At 47.1% G+C, this 15796-nt stretch overlaps 1 protein-coding gene across 1 annotated transcript in view; it reads right to left on the bottom strand.

The window, feature by feature from the left end:
- MSH2 (mutS homolog 2) overlaps positions 1–15796 on the bottom strand; it is a 53997-nt gene that overhangs the window by 10322 nt on the left and 27879 nt on the right. Inside the window, exons 9-11 of the mRNA XM_004618597.2 lie at positions 3266–3389; positions 1575–1725; positions 436–533 (exon numbers count right to left, since the gene is read on the bottom strand). Of these exons, the coding sequence (XP_004618654.2) occupies positions 436–533; positions 1575–1725; positions 3266–3389 (373 nt within the window). The remainder of the gene's footprint in view (positions 1–435; positions 534–1574; positions 1726–3265; positions 3390–15796) is intronic.

Below are 15796 nucleotides of genomic sequence, written 5' to 3'. Positions count from 1 at the left end.
AATTAATCTGATCCGTCCTATTGTCAAGGGGGCGAGCTTGAACCAGATGGTGACTTTCCAAAGGTACAATGACAGTGACAGAGTCACCTTCCTGCTCCCCAGAATCACACACCCTGTGACGTCACCTGACAAAAGGGCATAGGGACCTCCTGCTTCTCCCCTGCTGTCAGCGCCAGGACCCCGAGTCATGGTCAATGGCTGTGGCTCTTCGTGCCCTTTGTTTGCTAGTGTCATAAGCCTGGTGTGTGAGGGTGTGTCCTGCCCTCAGCCTGGCCTCAGTTATCTCTGTGAGACTCTTCCTACCACGAAACAGCTTCTGCTCAATTCCAGGGAGCCTGGAGGAAACAGTCTCGTGTGTCACGAGGAAAAACCGCTCCAAACATTCTCATACTTTTTTTTGCTAACGAAATTCCAAACACTTAATGCTAATTTTACCTGAAGAAATATTGACAATTTCTTTAACGATTGCATCCTGGGCGTCCTCATACTCGGTTTTATTTTTTGTATACTCTTCATTGAGAGAGGTCAATTTACTGAAAAATCAAGAAAAAGCTATTATGAAAAATACTGGCACTGGAGATAATGTGTACCACATGAAACACAGCCAGAGTATCAAATAAAGTATCCAAACAATTACAATGGAAATAGCAGTGCTCGCTTCAGCAGCACATATACAATGGAAGTATCAGTGGAAAATGGTTCACTAATCAGGAGCAGATGTCTAGAAAATTCAGTGTAGTAATGTTTATTCTGGCATAATTCTTGCTGCAACTATTACAGCCTTGAGTAAAATTCTGATCCACAACCTAAACAACATTCGTAACATCTCAAGTTTCCCTCATTACTGTAGGGTAACTGCATGGGACTGAAGGGTGTGATGGGTGGGGCTTGGGGGCCACCACTAGCAGTGCTCAGCACTTACTCCTGGCTCTGCACTCAGGGATCATACCTGGCCTCTGATCATAAGGGATTATCAGGCCAGAGAGAGAGAGAGAGGACAGTGGGTCGTCCACATGACCCCTGGCACCCCACATGGTCCCCTCAGCACTGCCAGGTGTGACCCAACTCTATCCCTCCCCACCCATCGCCCTGAACAGTGGGGGGGAGGGGAGATAATGAAAATCAGGCTTGAGGGGACAGAGCAACCACAGCACAGCAGGAAGGTGTTTGCCTGCATGTGACCAACCTGGCTTTCATCCCCAGCATCCCATATGATCACCCGAGCACCACCAGGAGTGATTCCTGAGCCTGGAGCCAGGAGTAACCCCTGTGGATCACCAGGTGCGGCCCAAAATCTAACAAACAAGCAAAAGAAACTCGGGTGTGCCAGGGACAGTGGTAGAAAGTGATGCCACTTGGCGGGTGGGTGCAGAGACTTTTTACACCCAGCCTATAAACTAACACCATTGCAACCATTGCAGAAACCACATATGAAACATTTGCTTGAAGGAAAGAAAGCTCGGGAACCAGGGCCCAAGTCGGGGTTGGGCACGTCCCCCCATGAGGAAAGCCCTGCTCCACCCCCAGCCCCAGGAAAAACCGTTTTTGGTTACCTCTATTCCACTGTCACAAACCTGTTAGTAAATTTAACACCATTCTTCTGGATATCTACAGTACTGAAGTTTTTATTGTTACGAAGAACTTTTTCTTCCTTACAGGTTACACGAAAATAATATCCTAACTGGGCACTGGAATCCAGTTTAATCTGTTTGCCAGGATCCAGGCCTTCATGGCCAGGGAGGAGGCGGGGAGGAAAGAAAAGAAAGTATGTCAGAGACGCAGATGGGCATTTTTCAACGTCAACGTTTAAAACAACAGAATCTATACAGGAAATCTCACAATGGTCTGAGTCGAGATTCCAAGCCAGCTTACTCCCCTCAAAATCAACAAGCACCACAACCCCCAGACTTTTTCATTCACGTCAACTTCTAAAGTGGACACACTACAGGGCTTCAAGCAGGAGGGGAGCTCCGGAAACGGTGGGCAGACACAACGTAACTACAGCCAGCACACAGACCTGGCAAACAAAATCCTGAGATTGACCACGAGGAATCTCTAGGAAAACTAGGATGTATATTTTCTGTATGTGCAGGAAACAGCTCAAAGCAAGCAATGGCCATCAGACAGATGGACACACCCAAGATCTGGTGGGCGTTTCTCTCTCATCATCTCACACAGCAAAGAGACCTCTAGCCCACAGACCAGGACAAAGAACATGTACAAGCTTATTTGCTAAAGCATAACTCCCGAATGTGTAGGTCTCACTTGACCAGGAGAGAGAATGGGTAGACAGACCCAAGCAGAAATAAAACCAGCACGCAGCTGACCTGGGATTGATCCTAAACATCTCTGGAGCCTACTAGGAGTAATTCCTGAGCACAGAGCCAGGAGTAACCCCTGAGCATCACCAAGTGTGGCCCAAAAACCAAACAAAATAAAATAAAATCAGAGTGTAAATAAAGGCATCCCTCAACACCTTCAGAGGAAAAGGGCATTTCAAGGCCAGGAAACGGTGACCAATGATCCAAATCGCAAAGCACAGCACCACTGTCATGAGCAGCTAACACGGTGTCTGCATGTTTCAGTAGAGCATCAAGAGCTTCATCCTTATCCACAAAAGACAACGGTATTCGGAGGACAAATATTAGATTTACTTTGAGTTCACACACTTATGACTGTATAATGAGGTTCAACACGTCACAAAATATTTGACATATGCAGGCTTAAGGGCCAATGCACCAAATCCAACCTATAAATTTTACAAACAGGGGCTAAAGCGCTTGCCTTCCACACAGCCAACCCAGGTTCAGGTTCAATCCTTACAGCCCCCAGTAGCAGAGCTGGTAGTAAACCACTGGGTGTAACCCAAAACAGAAAGGGGAAAAAAAAAAAGAAAAGGATGCAGTCACCCACATTGAGAACATACCGAAGGGCATGGCTCAGTCTAGCCTTTGACGGGCTCGGCACTCACAAATCAACAAAGCGCCGGGCAGAAGTACCCACCCCAGACCTGTTCTATGTATAACAGCACTATAATTTTCTACACTGTGGAGAACCTATCGTTTTTAGCCTCATGATAATCGAGATCCTCAACAATGCAGCAACCCTCAGTTGGACAGCAGGGAATATCGCCAGCCCAGGGAAAGACCCCGGGCACCATCTGAGTCTGGTTTCTGCAGGACGCAGACTGCCCTCGCACTCTCAGAGTCCAGAACAGCTGAGGTGAGGGACCACGTGTATCTACCATCTGAAGAACCCATCTTACCTAGCTCTCGAGCTGCACTTACTAATGTGGACTGCATCTTCCTTTCCAAGTCATCCATTATTTCTCTTAACTCGCTCAGATTAGGATCAAATGAAGGTTTCACAAGGAATTCATGGTTTTCCACCTAGAGGCAGAACAAATAGGCAAAGTTTATAAATTATGGGTAAAATGAAAATTATACAGCAGGGCAAAAACAAGAGTACAGCCACCAGGGCGTCTGCCTTGCATGCAGCTGACCCAAGTTTTGGTACAATCCCTGGCAATCCATATGGACCCCCAAGCACTGCCACGAGTAATTCCTGAGTGCAGAGTCAAGAATAACCTCTGAGTGGGAGACTAACACCCAAGAACTGTAGAAATAAGTACCAGGAGGTTGACTCCATGGCTTCGAGGCTGGCCTCACGTTCCGGGGAAAGGTCAACTCAGAGAAGCGATCACCAACTACATTGTAGTCGAAGGCCATGTGGGGGAAGGGAGTTGCGGGCTGAATGAGGGCTAGAGACTGAGCACAGCGGCCACTCAACACCTTTATTGCAAACCACAACAGCTAATTAGAGAGAAAACAGAAGGGAATGCCTTGCCACAGTGGCAGGGTGGGGTGGGGGGGAGATGGGATTGGGGAGGGTGGGAGGGACACTGGGTTTACGGGTGGTGGAGAATGGGCACTGGTGAAGGGATGGGTTCCCAAACTTTGTATGAGGGAAGTATAAGCACAATAGTGTATAAATCTGTAACTGTACCCTCACGGTGATTCTCTAATTAAAAATAAATAAATTTAAAAAAAAAATAAAAAAAAAATTAAAAAAAAAAAAAAAGAATAACCTCTGAGCATCACCAGGTGTGACAGAAAAAGCAAAAAAACAAAAACAAAAACAAAAAACAAAAAAACAAAGTCATAAAGCAAGTACTTAACGGAATTCGCCTAATTTGAATTAAATCATTTGCTTTCTTCAGCACAGTCAAGGGGCTGGAGAGAACACGGGGGTTAAGGTGCTCGTCTGGCACCCTGACCACCCCTGTTCAAATTACCAATAGAGGTCACTCAAACAGAACTGGGAAGAGGCCCTGGGCACAGCAGGGTGTGGCCCCTCAAAACCAAACCAAAGCCAAAACTAAAAATTCCATCTTGGGCCAGACAGATAGCGCACGTGCTAAGGTGTCTGTCTTACTCTGCCAGGAGTGGGGTCCCTGCCCCCATGCCACAAATCATAAAAATTCTGTGAAAAAAAAAAAGTTTAACACAATGGAATACTATGCAGCTGTTAGGAAAGATGAAGTCATGAAATCTGCTTATAAATGAATAGACTTGGAGAGTACTATGCTGAGTTAAATGAGTCAGAAAGAGAAGGACAGACATAGAGGGACTGCACTCATTTGTGGAGTATAAAACAACATGAGACTGGGGCTGGAGTGATAGCACAGAGGGTAGGGCGTTTGCCTTGGATGCAGCCGACCCGGGTTCGGTTCCCAGCATCCCATATGGTCCCCTGAGCAACGCCAGGGGTGATTCCTGAGTGCAAAGCCAGGAGTAACCTCGTGCATCGCCGGGTGTGACCCAAAAAAGCAAAAAAAAACAAAAAAACATGAGACTGACACCCAAGGGCAGTAGAGACAAGGGCCAGGAAGATTGCTCCATGGTTGGAAACCGCCTCATGAGCTGGGGGCGAAGCTGGGATAGAGAAGGGATCACTAAGTCAATGATGGTCGGAGGGATTATTTGGGATGGGAGATGTGTGCTGAAAGTAGATAAAGGACCAAACACGATAGCCTCTCAGTATCTGTACTGCAAACCATAATGCCCCAAAGTAGAGAGAGTATGGGGGAATTGTCTGCCATGGAGGCAGGGGGAGGGTGGGATGGGAGTCGGGAGGGATACTGGGGACACTGGTGGAAAGCATACACTAGTAGAGGGATGGGTGCTTGATCATTGCATGACTGAAACTCAAGCATGAAAGCTTTGTAATGGTATCTCATGATGATTCAGTAAAAAAAACTAATTAAAAAAATAAGTCTCATGCTTCCGGCAGACGACGGACACACTGAGAGTATGACAGCAAGTCTTCCTGAATGACAGGCAGGCTCCAGGGCCCCAATGTCAAGGAAAGCAACATTTAAATGTAGCGAAAGCACGCCTTCCATGAAGCTGGATGAGTCTTTTCCTCATCGATGTTATGATAAATCAACAGTAAATGAAGATGTCACGAGGAACTGCTATATTTCCCTTTAACTATTTCACTAAACAATATTTGAAACATTTTTCTTAAACAGAACTAAAAGTGTTCTACACTCAGTATCTTTAACAAACGTACACACTTGCTCAAACAAAAGATTTTATTTCAAAATAGTATTAGTTCTAATGAAAAAGACAATTTTCAGGGGGCCAGAGCGAGTATGACCATAGTATGGGGTGTGACTGCCTTCCACGTGGCTGACCCGGCTCCAACCCCCGGCATCCCGTATCATCCCCTAAATACCGCCAGGCGTAATTTGGAGTGTAGAATCAGGAGTAAGACCCGATGCATTGCTGGATGTGGCCCCCAAACCAAATTAAGTAAGCATATAATACACAATATTCTTGTTTTCTTTCCACCGCCTCCCCTGGGGCCAAGCCCAGCAGGGGGCTCAGAAATGCAAGACCAGGCGAGAAGTGTGCTCAGGTTTGGCACTTTTAAGCCCGGAGTAGAGTGTAAAGGCAGGAGTAAGCCCTAAGTACCATCAGGTGTGCCCCCACAACCCAAAAAAATGTAGCTAAACAAGGTACTTGGAGTATGCCTTTAAATTATGAACTTTAGGGACCCTCTGCTCCTAAAGACTATGATCCGAGAGGTCTTCTAACCCATTTTGGCACCCAAAGTGGCTTCATACAGAAATGCATCTAGACTGTTAACTGAGCTAAAATATCAGAAATCCAAAACCACGCGGCTGTGAGCACATAGTCTTCATTCTCAGCAATGAAAAGAAATTATTAAATGATGCCTTTGCAGCAGACCTGATTGTTGGGGGAAAATTCCAAACAATAATACTGAGTTCTCTATTGAAATATTGAATGTATTCAAAGTATAGAGAGAATAAAGTGAAGATCATTAGCTACCTAGGCGGGGGGTGGGAGGGGGGTACATTGGGGTACTTGGTGGTGGTACATGTGCACTGGTGAAGGGATAGGGGTTTAATTATTATATGACTGAGACTTAAACCTGAAAGCTTTGTATTTTTTTCCACGGTGATTCAATAAAATAAAAATAAAAAATGATTTCCCATAAAAAAATTATGAACTTTACTTTCTGGCTTTTGCAGTTGTTTTTGTTTTGGGGTCTCATTCAGCAGTGCTCAGGGGTTACTCCTGGCTCTGCACTCAGAAATTACCTGTGGCGGTGCTCCGGGGACCATATGGGATGCCAGGGATTGAACTCGAGCTGGCAGCGTGCAGGCAAATGCCTGACCCACTGTGCCATCACTCCAACCCCATTTAGCTAAATTCTTACCAATAATGAGCAGAAATCATAATATAAATTCATCTCATTTACAATGCCAAAAACGTACACAAAAATATGCACAATCCAAGTCTTGGTTCCAAAGGATTTCCCATGCAAGGGTCCTCTCTCTGCCTCACACTCCACAGAGGCAACTGCAACAGCCTTCCCGGAGCACACAGCCAGCGGCACCCCAAAACAAAACAAAGTGATGATGAGAGATTAACTACTTACTGGAAGATGTCAAAAAACTGCAAAGAAGCAGCTGAAAGAAGCTGCACTTGAAGACAATGCCTTCCGGGAGCCTGTGACAGGGGTGAGTCACCTGGAGCCAGAACTAAGCCCGCAGACTATGTAAGTCACTATTGTTTGTCTTTTTTCTAATCTTCCTTCTGTGGCTGTAAAATCTTTGCCCTCGGTTGGAATCTGGAAGGCTCCAGGCAGATGACATTTTGGCTCAGGGTAGGGTGTGTGCCCTGAACGGACAAGGGCCCAGCCCTCTGTCTAGGGGACAACACTCATTTAAGGAGGAAAGCACAGATAAGGACAAGGTCCTGAGAGCTCGGTGACAGTGAGGCCACTGCAAGGAAACAACAGTTCCTTGGCCCAAGAAGCACCATGCAAGTGCACTCACGTCCCTCAAGAATTCCATGTTTCTCTCATGGATCAAAAATCACTAAGCACACTGGGGCTGGAGCTGTAGCACGGTGGGTAATTGCATGCAGCCAACCCAGGTTCGATTCCCAGCATCTCATATGGTCCCCTGAGCACCCACAGGGATAATTCCTGAGTGCAGAGCCAGGAGTGACCCCTGTGCATCGACAGGTGTGACCCAAAAAGCAAAAAAAAAAAAAAAAAAAATCACTAAGCACTGTAGGATGACATTACTTTGTCCTCTCCCCTTTACCATAAGTAGCTTGTCCAGGTTTTTCCTGGAGTTTAGGCTTACCCCAGTCACACCCATCAAGGTGTTCCCAAATCTATCCCATCCCTTTGTTTAGCTATAATCACTTCTCCATGCTCTCTTCCCCAAAAGTTAATCCGCGGCTTTCCCTTAATCTGACTCTGCTAATTTGTAAGGTCAGACCTTCCTAGGATACTGAATTTATATTACCTAAGTTAATATTGCCTTTCTCCTCTTCTTGTGCCTTTTGAATAATTTACTTTAAAGCAATGTCCTTTTTGTATGGACACGAGAAGACAATATTATGCTTTTGTAACTTGGGATTTAATTGGCCTCGAATATTATTCCCTCCCTGGCATCTGCTTTCTCCACTTAAGCCTCAGTTGCCCTCAGTTCCTAGCACCCTAAAAGCAGGGTCCCGACTAGGGACAGGATGGATCCAGGGCAAGCGGTGAGTTATGTGCTACCCTGGCATCAAGATGGGCCTGGCCAAAGTACCTAATTCTTAACTATAAGTTAAGAGCTTGATCATAGACAAATGCTGTCATGATCCAAAAGTAATGATGAGACTAAAAACCTGCTAGGGATAGGAAAGACTGATCTGGCCTGAGCACTGTAGTCTGAGATTGAGATGGCCCCAGGAGAGCAATTCTATAAGCTTTAATGCATCTCTTATTGCATCCATACAAAATGATTAATATTATGAATTCTTATATGTTTGCTGGCTGAGGAGAAGAGAAACACACTCATGGGACTCCGCCCTTGGGTGGATCCTCCTGCTGTAAGAGAATTAAGTCCTAGGAGAAGCATCCCCTAAGGGAAAGGACCTTACCCTATTGATGGTGACCACACCTAGGTGTAGACCCCAACCCCCTCATGCTGGGGAGATTTAACTAGGCTGTAAGAGTGGGTTGGGGGGCCAGATCCACGGGGGCTAGATCCAGAGATCCAGAGCCGGGAGAGAAGCAGAGAGAGAGAATGAAATAAACTGATTGAGCAACCAGTCTGGCCTTCTTCCTTCCGTCGCCTGCCCTTGACCGACAGCACACACAGTGGTTCCGGGGCACCGAACTCGGGCAGTGAGACAGAGCCGCCCGGAGAGCCCTCGAGTGTGCGCGCCCCTCAGCGAGCTTTAGTTTTTTACAAAGCACAGACAACATGGACGCAACAATATAAGCTTTATGGGATGCACACGTGGAGAACTTTGCAACTAGAAATGGGGGGGTCGCACACACAACCTCAAGTACATGAAGGACTCTCACAAAACACACAGCAACTGAGAATCAGTAAGACACATGCCTCACACAGGGCCGACCCGAGTTTGATCCCCGACACCCCTGTGGTCCCCTGCATCCAGCCAGGAATGGTTCCTGAGCCAGGAGCCAACCTTGAGAACAGCTGGGACTGGCCCAACAACCAACAATTAAAAACGTAGACAAGTGACAAGCCTAAGAACAAATCATAACGGGAGTCAAATGCTTCCAACTGAGTAAGAAATGACGCCTCCTACCACCCAGGGCGGGGACTGGGCAAGTGCAGCAAGAAGGCACTTGCCTGCACATGGCCGCTGCCAACCAGGGTTCGGTGCCCGGCTGGGCATGATCCCCCAAACACTGCCAAGACAAATTCCTGAGTGCAGAGCCAGGAGGAACCCCTGGCATCACTCCGTGTGGCCCTCCAAAAACCAAAAAGAACAAACAAAAAACCCACAAAAAAAATCTTATGGAGATATGCAACTGAGCAGCACAGGAGGAAAAGCGTGTTTCTCAATGCCTGGACCAGAGAGACAGGACAGGAAGGTACTTGCCGCAAGCATGGTGACCCTAGTTCTATTCCCAACACATTCATCGTCCCCCCAGCACCACCACGGGTGACTCCTGAGTGCAGGAGGAAGCCCTGAGCAATGGCCAGGTGTGGCTCCAAAACAAACAAAAATAAAAATAATTTTAAAAATTAAATATTTTTTTGTGACTGAATCGTTCTTGGGGCTGGGGTGGGCTACCTCCCCCCACCTCCCTGCACTTCCGGAAGTCTCACCAGTCACATCCACACCCAAAGCAGCCACCCAACTGAAAAGCTACTCCAACCTCACCATCCCGATAATACCAAATGCCCTGAACAAACACCATGACCTCTTCTGTATTGCCAACCATAATGCACAAAAGGAAAAGGACAGAGAGAGAGCAAGAAGGAGTGTCTCCCATAGAGGGAGGCTGGGGGTGAGGCGGGAGTGGGGTTGGGGTAGGGGGATGGTGGAAGGGAAACGAGGGGCATTGGTGGTGGGAAATATACACTGGTGGAGAGATGGGTGCTGGATCATTGTATGACTGAAACCCAATCATGAACAGCTTTGCAATGGTCTATCTCACGGATATCCACTGTCACTGTCATCCCGTTGTTCACTGATTTGCTCGAGTGGGCACCAGTAACGTCTCCATCATGAGACTTGTTGTTACTGTTTTTGGCATATTGAATACGTCACAGGTAGCTTGCCAGGCTCTGCCATGCGGGCGAGATACTCTCGATAACTTGCTGGGCTCTCAGAGAGGGGTGGAGAAATCGAACCCGGGTCGGCCGCGTGCAAGGTGAACGCCCTACCCGCTGTGCTATTGCACAAGCCCATGGATATCCAATTAAAAAAAATGTTTTAAAGAGTAATGTGAAGTTCATGCCCAATTCAATCAGCTTAATCAATGGCTGAATAAACAGCAGTACAGGAAGGAAGGAAGGAAGGGAGGGAGGAAGGAAGAAGGAAGGAGAAAATGACCAATGAAGAACTAAAGAAGGGCCTGGGATGAAGTTTGTGCCTTCCCGGGTCAGTCCAGTTCAGGGCCAGGCAAAGCACGGAAGGCACACCCCTACATCAACGGGGGGTCCTTAAAAAAAGAAGAAGATATACAAAAAAGGATTGAAAACCAAGAACTGAGCCATGGTAGGGGAAAGGTAGGGAGGAAGGGAGGGATAGAGAGAAAGAGAAGCAACTGATTCTTTTAAAAAAATATATGAAAAGAAGGAAGTATGAGGTGGTACACAAATTATTTTAAAATAGAATCTAAAAATACAGTAGTGCTTTCAAAAGTAATAAGCAATCGCTAAGAACAACTTTTGGCAACAGAAAAACTCAAGAAGAAATATTTCCCAGGAAAGGGGCCCAGAGCCCAGCACACGGAACTCTTACCAACTCACCCCAAAGACCAAGGGGCCAATTCAAACACTGGCAGCTCTCAGCTCGAATTTTCTTAGATGATGGGCAAAAAAGGCAAACAAATGTGGCAAATGTAAGGACATCAAGACCCAGCAGAGAAACACAAATTCAGACCACAATGAAAATGTCACTTTGTAACACGGTGATCTACAGCAAACACAAATTCCCTCATTTCAAAGACCAGATGCCCAGATGCCTTCTCACAGGTGTCTGATCCCTGTCACAGCTCCTTTCCCTGAGAAGAGACAAAGATTACTTGGAGGTGACTAAATGAAGCCAAGGCTGCCCCATGAGGCCTCAACAAGCTAGTGAGGACAAGGAAATGGAACCCCCACAAACACACCCCGAGGGGGCCTGGCCCTGGGCCCCAGAACACCTGGTCCATCCACAGCATCACCTGGTGAGGCCCTGAGCTCTCAAACAGTCTGAAGGGTTTCCAGGGTGGTGGACACAGGAAGTGCTACCCTAGTGGGCCGTCTGCAGGGATAAAACAGACATACAGGAGCTGGAGCGACAACACAGCAGGTAGGGCGTTTGCAGCATCCCATATGGTCCCCCGGGTACCACCAGGAGTAATTCCTGAGTGCATGAACCAGGAGCAACCCCTGAGCATCGCTGGGTGTGACCCAAAAAGTAAAAAAAAAACCCAGACTGACACACACACACACCCATGGCCACCCAAAAAGCCAAAAAAAACCCAGACTCACACCCCCCCCCCCAATGGCCACCCATTTCACCCTAGACTAGCACCCAGGGCTGCTCCTGAGTTATATTCTTTTGGTCGAGGGGTGGGGGTGAGGGACACACCCTGTGATGGTCAGGCTTTACTCCAGCAGTGCTTGGGGGATAAGGGATGCTGGAGACTGAACCCAGGTCAGCCACGTGCAAGACAAAGGCCCACCCCACGGGACAATCATGCCAAACCTGTGGGGATCTAGCCCAGGACAGACCACAGGAATCTATTTAGCTTTCTTAAGACTCTTTTTACAGGAGCCCGCATTCTAGAATAACTTGATTTTCTGCCCCTGAGCAAGGAATTCAGATACAGGCACCCCGGTACGCAAGAAGGGTGGTGGTCAGACCAGATAACCAGACCCATATCACATGACCCGTATCACAAGACCCAGGACTGCCCCCAGAACCGGGACATTTCTGAATATTGGCGCGAATACTGATCTCTAAAACCATAGGCTAAGGAGTGATGTCCTTTTAAATGGATTGGTTAAGAAAGTTTGCAATATTACAAATCTATTGGCTATGAAATGCGCGGGCTCTGTTGTAACGGCCGGGGAAGGCCTATATAAGATCTCCTTTGGAGAAGCTCGGGGTCTTTTGCCCAACCTGCTGGACCTGCGTGTCCGTGTAGGCGGCTGGACCCTGGCTAGCCAGTCTTACAATAAACCCTGCTTGCTGTTTGCAGTCTCTGGAGTCTCTTTGTCGTTATAGGGAGATCTCGATCCGCGCCCTAACAAAACCGAGTCATGTTCTTTTATAAAAGTGACTGGGGGGGAGGGGGGAAGGGAGGAGGGGGAGGGGAAAAGTTAACTAGAGTCTACAAAATAAAAGGTTCCCCTGATTCCACGAGCTGTTCCAGAACTTCTCTGACTGACAGCCACTCAGTCGCAAGAACAGGCGATACTAAAATATATATAAAAGGAAAGAATTGCAGCCTTGAAAATGTACCCAGAGGGCAGAACTGTGCAGGTCAGAGAAGCAGAGTTCAGCTCAGCGTGCTCTTGACCTGGCTACTTCACGCACAGGATTCTGTTTTCCACAAGTGCTAACAGTACTATTATTTCAGAAAATCCCCAAACCTCCCATCCCCGTGCCGAGAGAAAGAAACCACAACCGCCTCTGCCTGTGCACCTAGCACCACACACCACCCCGGCCCGGCCCCAGTCAGCCCATACACAAACTCTTCGTTATGACCGTCACGGTGATCCGCTGGTTTTACTTTGGCTTATTCTGCACTTTTTGTTAATGTCTGACGGAACATCCCAGGTTGGGGAGGAGGGGATTAGCTCTCAGTGACCCCTCAGTCTGTCAGCCCCACCCCCCAAAAAATGATCTATGAAATTATCCACAAAACGTACTTGAAGTATCATATACCACCAAGCTATGCCTAGGTGGGGGAAAGAAGGAATCCAGCTCACGCTAATACGCGTTCCCTTGCTCACAGCTGGGGAAGGAGCAGTTTCTCAAGATGGTTCTGAGTCATGCAATTTAAATGCCTGAACTCATGACAAATACCTATGATGACAGTGAAGAACTGAATGCACCCTGTCACCTGATGGAAGATGGAAAGTTTGGAAAAGAACAAGGGCTACATTATGCAAGGTCGGCTACCTAGGGAACCTAACAGGTTAGGGTTAGGAATCTGGTTTACCTAAAGACTCACTGTATCACTGTCACTGTCATCCCGTTGTTCATCAATTTGCTTGAGTGGGCACCAGTAACATCTCCACTGTGAAACTTGTTGTTACTGTTTTTGGCATATCAAATACGCCACACGTAGCTTGCCAGGCTCTGCTGTGCGGGCGGGATACTCTCGGTAGCTTGCCGGGCTCTCCGAGAGGGACGACGAATCAAACCTGGGTCAGCTGTGTGCAAGGCAAACGCCCTGCTGCTGTGCTATTGCTCCACCCTGATAAACAACTGTTTTGATGAGCAAAACCAGATGTCAAAATGTGTAGTGTTCAACACAAACACATAGACATATGAGATATATGGCTTAGTGAACAAAGCCACTAAAACTTAGAGCTTAGAATTGCCATTACTAATCCAATCAAATAACCTGAGTGAAATAACTTATGTTTCAAAAGATTCTCTCCTCTCCCTGTTTCACAATGAGAATCAAACCTATGTCCCCTACTTACAAAGCACCTGCTCTACCACTGAACTGCGTTCACTGGCCTACTTCAAGATTCCTTTCAGGAAACAGGAATCATTACAGGGATTATGACATCCCATCCTCTTTTCAGGAGCTCTCTCTCTCTTTCTCTCTCTCTCTCTCTCTCATGCTATAAAATAATCTAGAAATAGTTAGGCACTGATAAAAAAGAGATTCTATTGAACAATACCATATCACATCTGTATAACACTTTATTTGAAAGCTTTTATGTGCTATGTGCTTGACATTTATCAATTCTAATTCAACAAATCTACTAGAATCAGCTCTGAAGGCTGTAGCTATAGAATAGTGGATAGGGCATTTGCCTTGCATGCAGCCAACCTGGGTTCAATTCCTGGCATCCCACATGGTCCCCAGAGCACTGCCAAGAGTAATTCCTGAGTGCAGAGCCATCAGTAACCCCTGAGCTTTACCCGGTGTGACCCAAAAAGCAAAAAAAAAAAAAAAAAAAGACTTCATTTCTACCTAATCCTTAAAATTTAAGATACAGACCATCATATTCATGCATATATATGAATCCTTTATTTAATTCATCAGTTCTATTCACAAATATTTACTGAATGCCCACCATATATAATAGCAGATTATTCTTTCTGGAATATTGCAAGAATTAAGAGCTCTGGATAGGTCCAAAGCATCTAGATTTGCTTCTAACTTGGTTTCTAACCTTGGGCAACCTTCCTAATCTCTTTAAGAACTGAAATCTGAGCAAAAAGATTAAGGTGATTTCCTTGCATGTGACCAACCCCAGTCTGGTCCTCCTGTCCAGAGGACCTAAAGACTCGTACTATCAAATATGGGAAGTGAGAGTAACAAGTGCCTCAGCAGAGGCTGCCGGCCAGACCCTCCTTCCCTCTCCTGATGTGTTCTGAGTGTCCCTCCGGCCGAAGGTGACCCCCTGGCCATCAGCTTTCACCTTCCCTGGCCAAGATCACTGTGTCAATTGTCCCATCAAGCAAAACTGCAGGAATGCAGAAGTGTTCCGAGACCAAAAGAGGAGGGACACGCCTGAGGTTGAAATTAAAATTCCCAAAGGGGACCAGAGCAAGAGCACAGAGGGCAGGACGCTTGCCAACCCAAAGATTCTGGACACCACATAAGGTTTCCAAGCCCCTGAAGGAGTAACCCCCGAGCGCAAGCACACCCAGAGTGAGCCCTGCGCATAGCCAGTGTAGGCCCCCCAAAACACAAAAATCTAACGGTGAAGGCATCCTGGGCAATGAAATGAAAACGAATGGTCCGGCCCCGTCTCACATCTGGATCTGTCTAACTAAGCTGCTTACATCCTAAGCCCACACTCCTACAGATCACTTCTACAACGTACAAGGAGCTGGAGTTCAGTCCAGGGCTCGCCCTGCACTCAGCTGACCCAGGCTTGACCGCCCACGCCCCACAGTCCCCTGAGCCGGCCACCAGCAGTGAGCCAGGAGTAAGCCCTGAGCATCACTTGGTGAGGCTCCAAAACAGAATTTAAAAATAAAATAGAATAAAATGACACAACACCCCATCCAACACCAGGATTGAACACCATATTTCAGATAACTAACCTCCTTTAAGGAACGAGAGAGCTGGGGGAGCACCCAGTGAACTAGCCGGGCGGGCACCCTGGCCTCGACGGGATTCGCATCACTTGCTCTCATAGTATGAGCTAATATTTCCAAGGAGAGGAGCATCAAGAAAAACACTTTAAAAATTCATATTCTGGCATTATAAATATCATTCTGAAAAATGACCCCCACACGCTAACTGAAATCTATAAATAGGAGCCCATTAGCTCACTAATGGTGGTGCTGCATTTGGGGGAAAAAATGCTTCAGCTGACTTGTCAGGCAGACAGACATCCCGAGGGCTAAATCTACACTGTCAAAAAATGTTGCATGAGAGGGAAGGGAGGCAGAGAGGGAAGATGGGAGGAACGAAGGGAAAGAAAGGGCTTGATCTGGGTCAGAGAAGTCTGCTGGTAGTACAGGGGTGCGTGCGTGTGCTGCAGGCCACACTGCGTGTGGGGAAGTGCCCCCAGGTACCAGGGCTGGCCTCAAGC

This window comes from Sorex araneus, chromosome X (genome assembly GCF_027595985.1).
Source record: "Sorex araneus isolate mSorAra2 chromosome X, mSorAra2.pri, whole genome shotgun sequence".
NCBI classification, from domain to species: Eukaryota; Metazoa; Chordata; class Mammalia; order Eulipotyphla; family Soricidae; genus Sorex; species Sorex araneus.
The sequence above is the reverse complement of the archived record's forward strand: the minus strand, read 5'-3'. Positions and strand labels throughout refer to the sequence as shown.